Source organism: Hylobates moloch, unplaced genomic scaffold (genome assembly GCF_009828535.3).
Source record: "Hylobates moloch isolate HMO894 unplaced genomic scaffold, HMol_V3 SCAFFOLD_22, whole genome shotgun sequence".
NCBI lineage: Eukaryota > Metazoa > Chordata > Mammalia > Primates > Hylobatidae > Hylobates > Hylobates moloch.
The window spans coordinates 20775168-20790580 of record NW_026652297.1 but is presented as its reverse complement, the minus strand read 5'-3'; the positions used below and the strand labels follow the sequence as shown (position 1 = coordinate 20790580).

The 15413-nt window shown below is 44.3% G+C and overlaps 1 protein-coding gene across 5 annotated transcripts in view; it reads right to left on the bottom strand.

Moving 5' to 3' along the window:
• Positions 1 to 471: 471 nt before the first annotated feature.
• BTD (biotinidase) overlaps positions 472 to 15413 on the bottom strand; it is a 79310-nt gene continuing 64368 nt past the window's right edge. For all 5 annotated transcript variants that reach the window (XM_058433690.1, XM_058433689.1, XM_032144276.2 and 2 more), the window contains exons 2-4: positions 10583 to 10847; positions 4210 to 4359; positions 472 to 1977 (exon numbers count right to left, since the gene is read on the bottom strand). In XM_058433690.1, coding sequence (XP_058289673.1) covers positions 805 to 1977; positions 4210 to 4359; positions 10583 to 10843 — 1584 coding nt within the window. In that variant the 5' untranslated portion in view covers positions 10844 to 10847 and the 3' untranslated portion in view covers positions 472 to 804. The remainder of the gene's footprint in view (positions 1978 to 4209; positions 4360 to 10582; positions 10848 to 15413) is intronic.

Sequence of the window (15413 nt, the reverse complement as noted above, 5' to 3'; positions counted from 1 at the left end):
CTGTGATTTATTAAGGTCCCTGGAATCCCTGGATGAGCTGTGTTGGACAGAAAGAATTCTATTACTCATACCTTCCCATGGCTGCCCCCGTCTCAACATTTTCCAGTCCCCACCTGCCCTTCACCCCGAAGCGCTGCACTCTCTCCAGTCATTCCAGGTCCTGCCTACACATTCCACTTACTGACAGAAAATTCCATTACTGGCAGATGTGAGGAACACTTCTTTTCTATTTTTAAAAGCCATTTTAAGGTCTACATTTCTGACATTGCTGGTGGCGCTAGCACTGCCATTTCATCTGGATAGAGTTCTGGTTGACCAGAATGGGAAAGTTCCCCACAGGGGCCATTTCTAATTGAGCTTTTGCTTTGAGAGCTTGTTTCTTACCTCGGAAAATGTTTAAGGCTTATGAAATATTTACATGTCCTGGGTGTCACTTGATCAACAAGATTAAAAAAAAACCCAAGCCACTGCTTTGTGGATGTGTAAAATATAAACTGACATTTATTTTTGTTTTAGCTGGAGACCAATTGCATACTGAGAGATTTGTTAGAGGAAGATGTGGCTTGAAAAAGATAAATGTGAATAGAAAATACCCCCTAATGTCTCGATGATTGACGTTTAAGAGGAAGACACTGAGGGAATCTGCCTCTCCTACTTGTTCCACAGTTCCCAGGGTGGAATCTGGTGCCACAGAAGTGGGCTCCTGCCCTTAAGGCAGAAAGGTGGTCCCAGGGCTTGTAGCCTGTGGAAGTGCAAGGCTGTCAACATGATGCCAGAGTCCGCCCCACAGACCACATACTTTTCCTAGTCCCTCTCATACAAGCGCCCATAGAGAGCCGCCGTCACCAGCCCGGAGGACAGCCTACTCTTCCTCAGGAAATAGTGGTCATTCTCCCAGCCAAGCTGGTCAGGGACTTCTAGGGTCATCCCTGAGGTCAGAAACAAAGGAAAGATATAGGAAGTACTGAAGTTGCCCCACAGGTGAAACTCAAATATCCCCGTGGCCTCTGTGATCTCCTGTCCACAGGTGTCGAAGCCAAGACCCCCACACCTGACCAGGGCGCACACTTGGATGTAGTAAGTGCCATGTACTGTGTGAAGCCCATCAAAGACCCCCAGGGCATACAGCTCTTTGGATAAGGTGGGCCTCTCGTAAAGTAAATAACAGCAGAGGCCATTGGAACAGACATGGAGATAGCCTTCCTTTCCCCAGACAGGGACCAGGGTGAAATTGTCATACATCATCTCAGAGTGAAATGTGGGAGGAGCATTCACGTTCCACTTGGTGGCTTCATCACAGTGGACTTCCTGAGCATCCTTCTCACAGTACGGATCGCCTGACAAAATTTTTAAAAACTTACTATGGGATGGGTCCGTTTCACCTGTTGCATTCTCTGCACCAATGAGACCCACTGGATTTTTGGCCACCTGGGCAATTATAAGGTGACTTTTGGGATTTTCCATGTCATGGTACCAAAAGGACTCCAGAGGGGTGTGTATGCCACTCCCTGTCATCCCCAGAACTGGGTGGTGGATGTTAGCTGCCAGAACGTTGATGCCAAAGGCAACAGCAAAAGCTTTCTGAATCTCAATTGCTGCCAAGAGCGGGAGCTGGTTCATCCAGGCAGTCGGGTACACAACATGCTTCACCTTGTAGTCTCTGAGGAGTCTGACGGCAGGGTCAAAGAACAATATATCAAAGCATGTGAAGATGCCAAACCTGCCAGCAAAGGGGGTATCAAAGGTGATGTGATCCACTTTAAGAGGAACATCAAATGCTGCCTCAAAGTAGAGGTTGTGTTTACGGTAGCGGTCAACAAGGGTTCCATTATTGCTGAACACGACATTTGTGTTGAACTGGTATCTCCCATCTTTTGGGCACCCTGGGTCACTGCTATGACAAGGCTGCTTTGTCCCAAGATTGGCCACCAAGAACATATCTCCCCTGATGGCCATACAACTCAGGCGCTGGAGCACCTAGAGGAAAAAAAGGTGGAAATAAATGAGTTTTTTGCCTGTAATCCCAGCACTTTGGGAGACTGAGGCAGGCGGATCACGAGATCAGGAGATTGAGACCACCCTGGCTAACACGGTGAAACCCCATCTCAACTAAAAATACAAAAAATTAGCTGGGCGTGGTGGAGCGTGCCTGTAGTCCCAGCTACTCGGAGAGGCTGAGGCAGGAGAATGGTATGAACCTGGTAGGCGGAGCTTGCAGTGAGCTGAGATCGCATCACTGCACTCCAGCCTGGGCGACAGAGCGAGACTCCGTCTCAAAATAAATAAATAAATAAATAAATAAATAAAATAAAATAAATGAGTTTTTAAAATCCTTCCTTTTGCTTCCTCTTCTTTTTTTTTTTTTTTTTTTCAGAGACAGGGTCTTGTTATATTGCCCAGGCTGGACTCAAACTCCTGGCCTCAAACAATCCTCTCATCTCAGCCTCTTAAGAAGCTGGGACTACAGGTGTGCACCATTGTACTTGGCTCTCACAATTTTTAAACATAAAAGTACTTATATTTATCCATAATAAACAGCTATCATAAATCAATAAGAAAAAAGCAACCACTACTGAAAATGTGCAAAGGATATAAACAGGTGATTCACAGAAGAACAAAGAAAAATGACCCACGAACATCTCAAAAGATGCTCAATCTCATTAGTGAAAGAGAAGTGCAAATTACAACAATGAGATAGCTATAATTTCTCACCTTCATAAGACTGGCAAAAATTCAAAAGATTATTCTTTTTCTTTTCTTTTTTTTTGAGGCAGGGTGTGACTCTGTCACCCAGGCTGGAGTGTAGTGGCACAATCTTGGCTCACTGCAACCTCCACCTCCCAGGCTCAAGCCATCCTCCTATCTCAGCCTTCCGAGTGGCTGGGACTACAGGCATGCACCACCACACCCAGCTAATTTTTGTATTTTTTGTAGAGACGAGGTTTCACCATGTTGGCCAGGCTGGTCTCGAACTCATGAGCTCAAGCTATCCGCCAGCCTTGGCCTCCCAAAATGCTGGGATTACAGATGTGAACCACCGTGCCCAGGCTCAAAAGATTATTGTATCTTGCATTGACCAAAGGATGGAAAAAGAGGCACTCATACTGTATCACTGGGGCTGTAAAGTGAAATCAAAGTTTTTTTAAAGGGGAAATTTGTACTCTTTAATATAATTTAAAATGTACATATCCTTTGAGGGATTCCATTTCTTTTCTTTTCTTTTCTTTTTCTTTTTTGAGGCAGAGTTTTGATCTTGGCTAACTACAACTCCTGCCTCCTGGGTTCAAGTGATTCTCTTGCCTCAGCCTCCCAGGTAGCTGGGATTACAGGTGTGAGCCATCGCACCTGGCCTGAGGGATTTCATTTCTAAACGTTTTATTTTACAGAAAAACTTGAACATGTTTACAAAAATATAATAGCAAAAATTTAAAAATGAATAAGCATATAGTATGCTTAAAAAGAGGATGTCAAGGCCGGGCGTGGTGGCTCATGCCTGTAATCCCAGCACTTTGGCAGGCTGAGGTGGACAGATCAAGAGGTCAGGAGATTGACACCATCCTGGCTAACATGGTGAAACCCCGTCTCTACTAAAAATACACACACACAAAAAATTAGCCAGGCATGGTGGTGGGTGCCTGTAGTCCCAGCTACTCGGGAGGCTGAGGCAGGAGAATGGCGTGAACCTGGGAGGCGGAGCTTGCAGTGAGCTGAGATTGCGCCACTGTGCTCCAGCCTGGGTGGCAGAGTGAGACTCCATCTCAAAAAAAAAAAAAAAAAAAAAAAAAAAAAAAAAAAAAAAAAAAAAAAAAAAAGAGGATGTCAATAACTATGAAATGCATAGAAAAGAATACAGCTGAATGCACATCAAATTGTTGATGGCAGTTTCTCTAAGCAAGGGCATAGGATGAGGGGCAGGCTGTGGTGAAGATGAACTTTTCTTTTTTTACTTTTGGTTTGGTTTAAGTATACATTCCTGTATTTCTTGTGTAATTAATAAATGGAAAGATCCATAGATGAATAAGTGCCTTGTAATGTCAGACATTCTTTAATGGAATGAACATGTGGCACGTGGATCTTTGGGAGTTTGGGTTGGATTTTTGGGATCTTAAGGTCTCCTTTCAATCTTAGTTAACATGTCACAGCTTCTGGTCCCTGACTTAGTTCACCTCTGTGTACCCTCAGCCTACTGAGGAAAAAGGCGGGAATCACCTCCGTGTCATTGAAGCGGTGAGGCTCCAGGCATGGGTTCCACCTGACCACCTGGGGAGATGGCATGAGGTCCAAAAATGGATAAATGGATGTTCTTGTAAAGTTGAATCCATGAATGCCATCTTCTGGAAACACTATAATCTGTACACCCTGAAAATGAAAACATCAAAGAGTAGTCTGTTATCAGATGGCAGGAAGCACTGCTGCATTCATTCATTCTTCTGTTCATTCTTTTGGCAACCATCAGGAAGTTACTCTGTAGCAGGAACCAGAGGCACAGAGATGGTGTCTTTACTCTCCTCAGAGATCTTAGTCTTGGGGATACTGTCTCACTTCACCTAATCCCCAAGGAACAAAGTCCTCTAGGAACAACCATTAACTGTGCCTGGGGTCATGTGAGGGAAGGAGGGAATGTGTAAGCTCTGTTGAAGGTAAGCTCAGGAGTTTGACAAGCAAATAGCTAGAAAGGATTTAGAGTTCTTAGGGTACCAGGGGAGATGGGGCTGACTACAGGGCCTTGAATACATTGGGCCCATTAACACATGTGGTATCTTCAGTCTGGTGGTTGTCAACTTTCACTGTGCATCTAAATCAGTTGGGGAACTTCTGAAAAACCACTGATGCTGGGGCCCATCCCTACAAAGTCTGATTTGATTGACTGTGGGTGGGATACTGACAACAGTGTTTGTTTAAAGGTCCCCCGGGTGATTCTCATTTGTCGCCAAGGTTAGGACCCACTGGGCCAGTGGGTAAGAGGCAAGTGTGTTGATCTCAGCCTGGAAACAAGAACTCGCTTGAAATCTCCATTCCCCAACTGGGAATTAGGAGGCTCCCTTTGGGACTCTGACCACCCTAAAGACCTTTTCCCACACCTGGCAACATCCTGTGCTCCCGGGCTGTGATGGCCCAGGACTCCCTGTGACATCTACAGCAACCTAAGAAAATACAAACAAACAGGGCAGCCCTCAGCTCTCAGGGCTGGGGCATCATTCTTCCACTGCTCTCCACTTACAGGGTTTAAAATGTCAAGCTGGGAACACCAGCCCCAGGGAGGAAGGTGGAGAAGGCAGGCAGAGAAGGCAAGAATAATTCAAATTAGCAAAGTTTGAGACACTTATTTCTGGAATGCATTGCAAACTTTTGAATTTCTTTCCTGGTGATAAAAGCTTCAAAAGTTTTACTGTAGAAAATTTGGAAAACAGGGGGAAAAAACAATCATAATTCTATAACTCAGAAACTTATTCTTAATATTTTGGTTATTTTCATTATTTTTTCTCTCTGTATACGTGTATGTGTGTATATAATGGAGATAATAATAAATATATGGTTTTACATCTTGACTTTCCTCATTAAGAACTTTAAAAAATACAGCCAAGCATGGCAGCTCACGCCTGTAATCCCAGCACTTTGGGAGGCCCAGGTGGGCAGATCACCTAAGCTCAGGAGTTCAAGACCAGCCTGCCCAACATGATGAAATCCTGTCTCTACTAAAAATACAAAAATTAGCCAGGCATGGTAGCGGGCACCTGTAACCCCAGCTACTCGGGAGGCTGAGGCAGGAGAATCACTGGAACCCGGGAGGCAGAGGTTGCGGTGAGCCGAGATCGCACCACTGCACTCCAGCCTGGGTGACAGAGTGAAACTCCATCACAAAAAAAAAGGGAAAAAAAAAAATTTCAAAAATACATTTGTATTGGGGCCACATCATATTTAAGAGGACGCCATAGTTTATCCTCTATTACTGGAATTTGAAGTGTTCCCAACTTTTTGTAATAAAAAGAAAACTGTGGTGACCATCTGCATAGTGTGCTCAAAACACTTATTGCATAATTATACACTTCACACAAATCTTTGATTACATCTTTTGATTATTTCTTTGGAATAAAGTCTTACAAGTGAATTTATTGGATCAAAGGGTATAAAAATTAGAGTTTTAAGTTTTGTTTTGTTTTTTGAGAGAGAGTCTTGGTCTGTCGCCCAGGCTGGAGTGCAGTGTTGTGATCTCGGCTCACTGCAATCTCCGCCTCCTGGGTTCAAGTAATTCTCGTGCCTCAGCCTCCTGAGTAGCTGGGATTACAGACAGGCGCCACCACATCTGGCTAAATTTTGTATTTTTAGTGGAGATGGGGTTTCACCATCAGGCTGGTCTCAAGCTCCTGATCTCAAGTGATCTGCCCGCTTTGGCCCCCCAGAGTGCTGGGATTACAGGCATGAGCCACAGCACCTGGCCTAAAAATTAAACTTTTAAGTTCTTAACACACACTGCCAAACTGCTTTCCAGAAATACTATACCAATGTATGTTCCTTCCAGTACAGTATCATCTCATTGCACACTTAGCAATGACCATGTAAAGAAAAATTATCTCAAACCTAAAAATAAGGCAAGATGGAGACGCAGCCTTTCCAAATTATACTAGGGTGTGGTTTAATAGGCTCGCTCAATTATTCCTTAATTAGCTAGAGAATGCACCACTGTTTGACTTTGTTATTTAAAAGATCACCTCAAAGATTACAATTGTTTTGCCCTATAGGACATTACCCAGTTTTGCATCTATTAGGAAATTCATTTCAACAATCACTGGACTGACTGATATACACATTTCCATTCCTCGAATTTTCCTTTGAACCAGCTTTACCATCTTACTGGTTCCTTAATTAATGAATTAAATAAAAGCTTTATTCATTCTATATTTGTATGAGTCATCTTTTCAGATTTTTGAAAATTATATTTGGATAGACATTTTTCTTTATTAAAAATGAAACTTTGAGAGCACTGAATGGTTTTTCATGGAGAATAACATTTAAATTATGTATACATACTAGATTATTATCAACCAGGAATGAGGAGAGGAACCAAACCTGAGCTGGGGCAAAATTTTGGGTCTGATGTGATGAGTAATCCTATCTAGGAAGTGAGTTGCATTCCTGATAAATGGCTTCAGCAATTTTCTGGTAGACCTCAATGAGCTCAAGAGCCCCTTCCTTCTGAGGAATGAAGGTTACAATCCCAAGTGACTGCCCAGCCTAATCATCTCGAAACTGGACTCTGTTTTTCCCCTATGAGTGCCTCTACTGAGACAGAAATGTAGTCATGCACTGCATAATGACATTTTGGTCAATGACAGACCACATATGTGATGGTGGTCCCATAAGATTATAATACTGAATTTTTATTGTACCTTTCCTATGTTTACATACACAAATGCTTACCACTTGTTACAACTGCCTACAGTGTTCAGTACAGTAACATGCTGTAAAGGTTTATAGCCTAGGAACAATGGGCCATACCATACAGCCTAGGTGCGTAGTAGGCCGTACCATATAGGTTTGTGTAAGTACGTGCTATGATGCATGCACAGTGACACAATGGCCTAATGATACATCCTTTCAGAACATATCCCTGTCATTAAGCAATGCATGACTGTATTTCAATTGGTTTGCTCAGGAACCTCTCATAACAACTTTGATGTAAAACTTTCACACAAACTTGCCATCAATTTGTCTTAGAAGTTGCTTTAAAACATATAACCAGATTTGCTTAATACCCTGTACGTATCTTTGATTTCAACCCTTAGTACATGTGGCCTGGTCACTTTGTGGTTAAGAAAGTGTTTGTGGAAGACAAGTCTGTGGCTTGGTGAGTCTGCGTGACCAGCAGTCTCTGATCTGTGCAGGCTATTAATATGTCAGGGCTGCGTGTTCTGCATTTCTCTAGAGGCTGGCAAGGGCTCCTGAACCAGTTGTTTCTGTGCTGCCGGTCTGTAAGGGTTGGAAAGTCCAAGACTTAGGACCCAGTTTCCTTTCTTAGCTGATGTTTTCTGCCAGAACACTGTGGGCTGTTACTTGTCTGAGTTGAAAGTGGTTTGCATTTACACCTGTAAATGTACTCATCTTTTTAATTTACGTAAGGTTTTTCTGTACGCAATTCTCGATGCTTTAAAGAGATGACAACAAATTTTGGTTTTCTACTGTTATGTGAGAACACTAGGCCCCAGCAACACGTCATCGTGTAAGGAAAAATAAAAGTGCTGCTGGAAAACAAACAAAAAACATATAACCACATATGGGAACTGAGATAACTATAAATTCTAAAAGTGATCATATCAACAGCTTCATCCTGGCTCCTAGAAAACAGAGACAGAGTGATGCTGTGCAACTGGCGTGGGTTCAACAAAACCGTGTTAAGTGTTTCCTTTGGGGGCAGATTATTGAAAGGTGAATGCAGGAGAATTCTACAGTCACAGTCTGAGTTTCAGTGTGTCATTTGCCAAATGTCTCAGAATGGTCCGGTGGACAGGGGAGGGAAGAAAGAGGCAGATGACATTTCAGGTGCTGGACTCAGTGCCATGCAGGCAAACATCTCTATCAAGAGAATGCCTGCCCTCTAGGAGATCAGTGTCATCAGGAGGTCTGAGGGCACAGCCTGGGGTTTTTTTACACTGACTTCAGCATAGACACAAATGAGGTGTGTATCATATGTGTGAATGACGTAAAGGTAACTGATACTTGGGATGTCAGTAAAGATCCCTAAATAGCCCAACAGGCTGGAATGATGAAATTTAACAGCATAAATGTGAAGTCTTGCCCTCAGCTTAAATCAATCACCTTTATAAGTACAGGATGGCAATGGCAGCATGTGTGTCTGCTCATGTGAAAAGGTGTTTTAGTTGACAGCAAGTGCCTTATACACCACACTGAGACATGTGGCTGCCAGCAGTTTTCTGGGGACAACATCTAGAATGAGACAGGTGAGAGTTCTCCACCCTGCCCTTGTTAGACAGAATTGGGATAGCTGCATACAGTTCTGAGCACAGAGAAAACGTGGAAGTCTTTAGCAGAAGGTTTGGAAACTGAGTCTCCTAAGGAACTGTGGAAGGGACTGAGGATATAGCCTGGGGGACAGATGCCGGGGGGATCATGACAGTTGTCCTCAAAGGTGGAGAAGATGGCATGCTGTGATAAGGGACACGGTCTGCTCCCTTTAGCTCTGAGGATAGAATCGTGGTGGCAGTTACGGGGAGGCTGACTGCTGCTCACTGAAAGGAAGACCTGTCCAGAAGTTCCCACCATTGGAACAAATGGACCTGTGAGTCTGAGCCACTGAAGGTGTTCAAGGAGAAACCGTATGTCAGGTTGGGACTAAAGAAAAGTGTCACCCTTGCAAAAGTTGATCTTGGTTGAAAAAAAAAGAAGCTGGACCAAGTCTTCAAGTTCCCTTTCAACATCATGTTATACACACATACATACCCCCTGCCCCCAAACACCCCCCCCACCCCATACACATAGCCTTTGTATATATATTATAGACTAAAATTTTAAAATGTTGCAATTTTTTAATTGCTGTGGCTGTCCAGGCCATGCTGACCACCCTGCTCTAAGGCAGGGACTGTTTGGGGCAGGACCTGCTGGTTCTGCCCTTTACGTTCACAGAGAGCAGGAAAGTGTTGCTCACAATGAGTTTACATCCTGTTGAGGCACAGCAGGGCTTCCTCAAGCAGCTGCGCTTGGTCACCCTGCCACCAGAGTTACAGCCCAAACTTCCCTTCGGGTTTGTGTTTTCCAGCAGGGCATTTTCTTAGGCAACCTCTGATATTTCTCTCTTTGCCCCCAGGGGGGCCTCTCCTTTGTCCCCACCCTTCCTGAAGGGAGCAGGAAACTCAGGCCAACCAGGAAGCCTTCACAAAGGCTGGCACTGACCTTCCCTTTGTCAGTTTGGGGTCAGTTCTATCTGGGCGAAGGTCTCAGACTGATCATAGTCCGACATAGAGACCGGAAACGAGCCCCAAACAGTCTGAAGGGAGCAAACGGCATTCTTGCAGATGCTTACTACTTCAGTGAAGCTTTGAATGACTCAGAGAGGTCACCATGCCCAGTCATCTTCAAATTTTTCTGCACTTTAGACTGCCCTGGGGAGCCTTAAAACAATCCCAGTGCCAGTCCACACCCCTTCCACACCAATTACAACGGACTCTCCGGGACCCAGGCAGCCATACTGTTTACCACTTGCCTGGTGACTCTTATGTACAACCACACTTGAGAACCGGGGCTCTAGTCCTGGGCTTCTCATACTTGCCATGTGAGAGCATCACCTGGGGATCCTGCTGAAATGCACATTCTGATTCAGCAGGTCTGGGGTGCGGCCAAAGATTCTGCATTTCTAACAAGCTCCCAGGGGATGCTGATGCTGCCGCTCCACGGACCACTCTCTGAGGGGTAAGGCTCCTAATCCAACTGACTAATTCAACTCAGGTTAACTAACTGGATGATTTTTCAGAGGGTGGTAGGAAGCCTGGGATCACCCAACCACTGATCAAGGGGTAAAGAGCAATTTGCTCTGTATGAGAGAAACTCAGGTTCTGAGGAGCATTCTTGCCTTTTGGGCTGCAGTCATCACTTGCTGTTCATAGATGTCAAGGTTCTGGTTCATGAGCTCCAAGGCCTCCTGGCGGCTGATGAGAGCCAGAGGGTTCAGACTCAAGATGGATGGATGCTCGTACACCGCAGCCACGTAATATTCAGCCTCGTGATGTTCAGCCACGCTCTCCTCCCCCGTGTGGGCTCCCAGGACAACCACGTAACAGCCGCAGAGGAAAAGAGCAAGCTTACTTCTGGTTCCAGACATAATGCAGACCATAAATCTGGAATGTAATGGGGCAAGGGGAAAACAGCTGAATAAAGAATCCTGCCAAGAATTTAACGTTTGCAGCTGTGATTTATTAATCCCAGCAATTAAACTCACTCGCAGTGATACTGCGGCTCAAAGAGTTTGTTTCATGTTCCTAATAAAAGAGTATGTGTTTCTCTCCAAACACGTAGCAAGCCACGTTTAAAATGGCTCACTGTGTTAATAGTCTGGTTTTAGAACATTTCCAAAACAGACTCAACGTTTGCTATGATTTTCTTACCCAGTGTTCAGCAAGACTGTAGTGTGTCACTACCCACTTTTCTAGCTGTGCACTTAAATTTTAAGCAGTGGTAATTATCCAGATTATCTGACATAATTCTGTGATATATTTCACACTCTACCCTCTGCCCTCTATCCATACAAACACACTATAGGTCAGCCATCCATAATGCCTGTGATTGTCATGACCCTAATAACACAGCTTGGCTTTCCTGGCCATCAAAACCTGATGAATTACAATTCTCCTTGCATTTCTTTGGTTAGTAATAAATAATATGGATAACTCTCCCTTTATTCAGCACAAAATTACTTATTTGGTGCCAAGAAACTGCTGACTTCTACATAAATGCCAATAGCTACTTTCTTTTACAGACAAGCAAAGTCTCCCAATAAAAGCATGTTACTTTTTTCTCCTTGAACTTGAGAATCGCCATTGCACATTATCACTTTCTTAACCCCGTCTCTGTGACTCCAAAACTCTTGCTCAAAAGCCTACTCATTTGGAAATAAAATCCTTTTTGCAGTGACAAAATGCAATTTTCTAGAAAATAAGCTACAAATTTCCAGAGAGTAAACTCAGCTTCATAGCTTCTACCAGAAAAGACTAGAAATAAATGACACTGATGTGTGTCCCCTCCTTCCTCCCAGAACAGGAATGTTTCTTTCTAAACAGCGTGTGTTACTGAGTGTTTTAGAGTAAATAGTCCAATTCTGCCTTTAAAAATCAGCCTGGCCTCCCAGCTAAAGCGTCCTCTCAGGCAGAGATTTACTGGGTAGTGAGCCAAGGCCAGGCCACCTGCCCATGGAGATGTCCTGGGGCTGACCAACTGCCCAGGAATCTGGATTAAAAGTCAAGATAACAAAGACAAATCAAAGAATCATATTGCTGCCCTTTAAAAAGAAAATGACACCCTGTCCAAGTCTCAACTCATAACTCCTGTGTTTGCATTTTAAAACCAAACTCCCCAGGCTACAAATTTCTTTATTTTTATCAAAAGTTCCAGAAACAAACCATAGTTCTTTTCATCAACAGACTAAGAACTAGGAATGCTCATCTTGGCAAAATTAAATATTCCTCAGAATGAGAAGTATTATCCCACCCCAACCCTGCTCCATCTCAAACTGTTATTTCTTTCCCCAGGGAATAAATGTACCATCCAAACACCAAACCCCAGGATTTGTTGCCATTCATCTGGGACACTGTAAACAATGTTTTAAGATAAGAACAAGGAGCCTTTGAGTGAGCAGTCATGAGTTTTTGAGTAGAAACAAAAGTATAATTGATAAGCTTTCTTATCTGAATTTTGCCTCTAAAGACAAGCAAGGAATAATTTAAAATGTCTCAGAAACCCATTTTTCCATTCCATCTCTGGTTTCACAATGATAACAGAGAGTGATTTTGGGGGCAAACTTTCAACTTCAAAGTCATTCTGACAATATTTCTGAAGTATAAGGCAAAGGCCTCACTAAGAGGTATGGAAACTGAGGCCAGGAGAGGAGGGTATGAACCAGTCCCCAGTGGAGGCAACTGAGGAGTGCCTGGGGCCAAGAGTGGCATTTACATTACATCTCTTTCTCAACTGAGAGCTGGGTACCACCGATGTCAGGGTACAGAACATTTATTTATGTCCAAAGGACTTGCAATCCAGCAAAACAAGGAAACCGCAAAATCTGCAAGGTATCACATTTCTTTCTTTTTTTTTTTTTGAGACGGAGTCTCGCTCTGTCGCCCAGGCTGGAGTGCAGTGGCACGATCTCGGCTCACTGCAAGCTCCACCTTCCGGGTTCACGCCATTCTCCTGCCTCAGCCTCTCCGAGTAGCTGGGACTACAGGCGCCCGCCACCGCGCCCGGCTAATTTTTTGTATTTTTAGTAGAGACGGGATTTCACCGTGGTCTCAATCTCCTGACCTCGTGATCCGCCCGCCTCGGCCTCCCAAAGTGCTGGGATTACAAGCGTGAGCCACCGCGCCAGGCCTTATCACATTTCTTTCTATCTGGAGAAAATAAAATTTATTTTACAAAAGGAGCCTGGTAGGAGAGCTCTAAGTGGCAATCATTTGTGTGTGAACAAAGGCAGGTCGATAATAAGAGGTTATGCAGATTCAACCAGGTATTCATGCTTGAAAGCACCAAGCTTAATGAGGTAGAAGAGAATGAGTAATTACAATAAAAATAGGTCTAGTCAGCCGGCCCTCAGTATCCATTGTTTCTGCCTCCATGGATTCCACCAACCTTGGATTGAAATTACTGGGGTGGGAGGGGGAGGAGGGAGCCCAATAAAAATAATAGCACAACAGTAAAAAATAATAGCAATTTTAAAAATACAGTATAACAATTATTTATATAGCATTTAGTTTGTATTAGGTAGTATAAGGGATCTAGGGATGATTTAAAGTATACAGGAGGAAGTGTTCAGGTTATATGTAAATTCTACACCATTTGATATAAGGGACTTGAGCATCTGAGGGTTTTGGTATCCACAGGGGTCCTGGAACCAGTCCCAACAGATACTGAGGGACAACTGCACATCAATTTGCCCTTCCCAAAGAAACATTTTACCCAAATTAGCAAATGCTGCTTTTCTCTCTTTGGCATCACACATACCTTCTCAGGAAAAAGTAAACAGGGCCTGCGGCAAGGACTCTGAAGGGCTTAGCAGGCCGCAGCGGGAGGTGCTCAGTTGTAAAGTGGCAGGACTAGATGTAGGGCTGGAGGGGCCCAGGCATCCCCCAGAAGCCTTCCAGCAGCTACCAGGTGCTGGCCCGTGAGGTTATGCACAGGACGACTGGGGTGCGGGGCCTTCCTGGGAACAAGGGGCCCTGGAAGTCATGGGGTTCTTGGAAATACAGCAGCTGACCCATCTTTAGAGCTTGTCAGGACCTGGACCATAAAGAAAATGGTAACTACAGGTGTGACAAGGTGGCAATGTACTTGCTTTCATTGAAGGCCATCCGACATAGGAGAGTAAACTGCAGGAAGGGTCCAGTGTGAATGCACAGTTGAGGCAACCATGTGCATGCCCTCTAAGATGAGGGCCTTGGCTCGTGGGGTGCACTGAACCCCACTTCCAGGGAACAGCAGAACCAGGAGGGTGCTGGCTTCAGATAGCCATGCAATTCCCAACTGTGGGCCAGCCCCAGGGGTAGGCGTCAGCGGTCCAACAGTGGACAAGACAGACCCTTCCTCATGGGGCTCGTGCTCTGGATAACTGTGTCAGATGGTGATTAAGTACAAAGGAGAAACGAGGCAGTGAAGGTGGTAAGGTGAGGCGAGGGGGACAATTTTAAGCAGTGGGGTCAAGGAAGGCCTCAATGAGAGGGTGATGTTTGAGCAGAGGCCTTAAGGGGGTTCAGGAGGAAGTCACGTGGGTCTGCGAGGTGAGAGCATGGCAGGCAGAGAGCCTGAGGCAGGAGCATGGTAGGTGCAAGAAACAGCAAGGACAGCAAGGGGCTGGAGCCAAGGGGACAAGGAGAAAGTGGCAGCAAAAGGAATCACAGAGAGAGAAATGACAGGGACCTGCCCAGTGGTCTCCTAACATCCCCCTGCATTTGTCCTCATCCTCTTCCATTCTGGACTCATAAGAGCAGCCAATGAGATCCAGAGAAAGCCTGAGTCTACCAAGGTGCACCTCTGAAACTCTTCCAGTGACTCCCCAGTTCATGCAGCATAGAAGTCAAAATCCTTACAATAAGCCAATAGGAAGCATCTGGGAGACAGGAAACACTTGGCAGGTGGGGAGATGCAGAGTGGCATCTTGAAGTAAGCATCGTGATCTCAGATGGCCCTACAGAAGCTCTGCTTCTGATTTCATAAGGAAAACATTCCCCCAACACCAGTCCTGATCAGGAAGGTTCTTTCCATCGAATAGGAAAAATCAGTCTCAATTACATGGAAATCTATTTCATGTAAATTTGGTAACATGTCAATCACTAGATATTTTTACACACAAGGGATTTTTCCCCACCTTGCTAAATGATTCATCTTAATAATTAGCTGTGTTTCCTTCCTAGCCATACTATTACAATAGTGTCTTCTGCAATAAAATGAGAGGGATTATTATTAAGGCATTCTTAATAATTTCAGAGGCAGATATATACATTAAAAAATCTTTAAAAGATACATAAAACATCTTTGTAATAAAAGATCTTGTCATTCTTGTCAGGGAGAAAAGCAATCCTATGATTGGCAAAGGAGACAGGAAAAGTTGGCAGAGGAAATGTCACATCCTGTGGAACAAAGCCTGAGGGACCTGCTAAGTCATTAGGAATCGGCATAGTATACATTTCTATGTGTAGTGA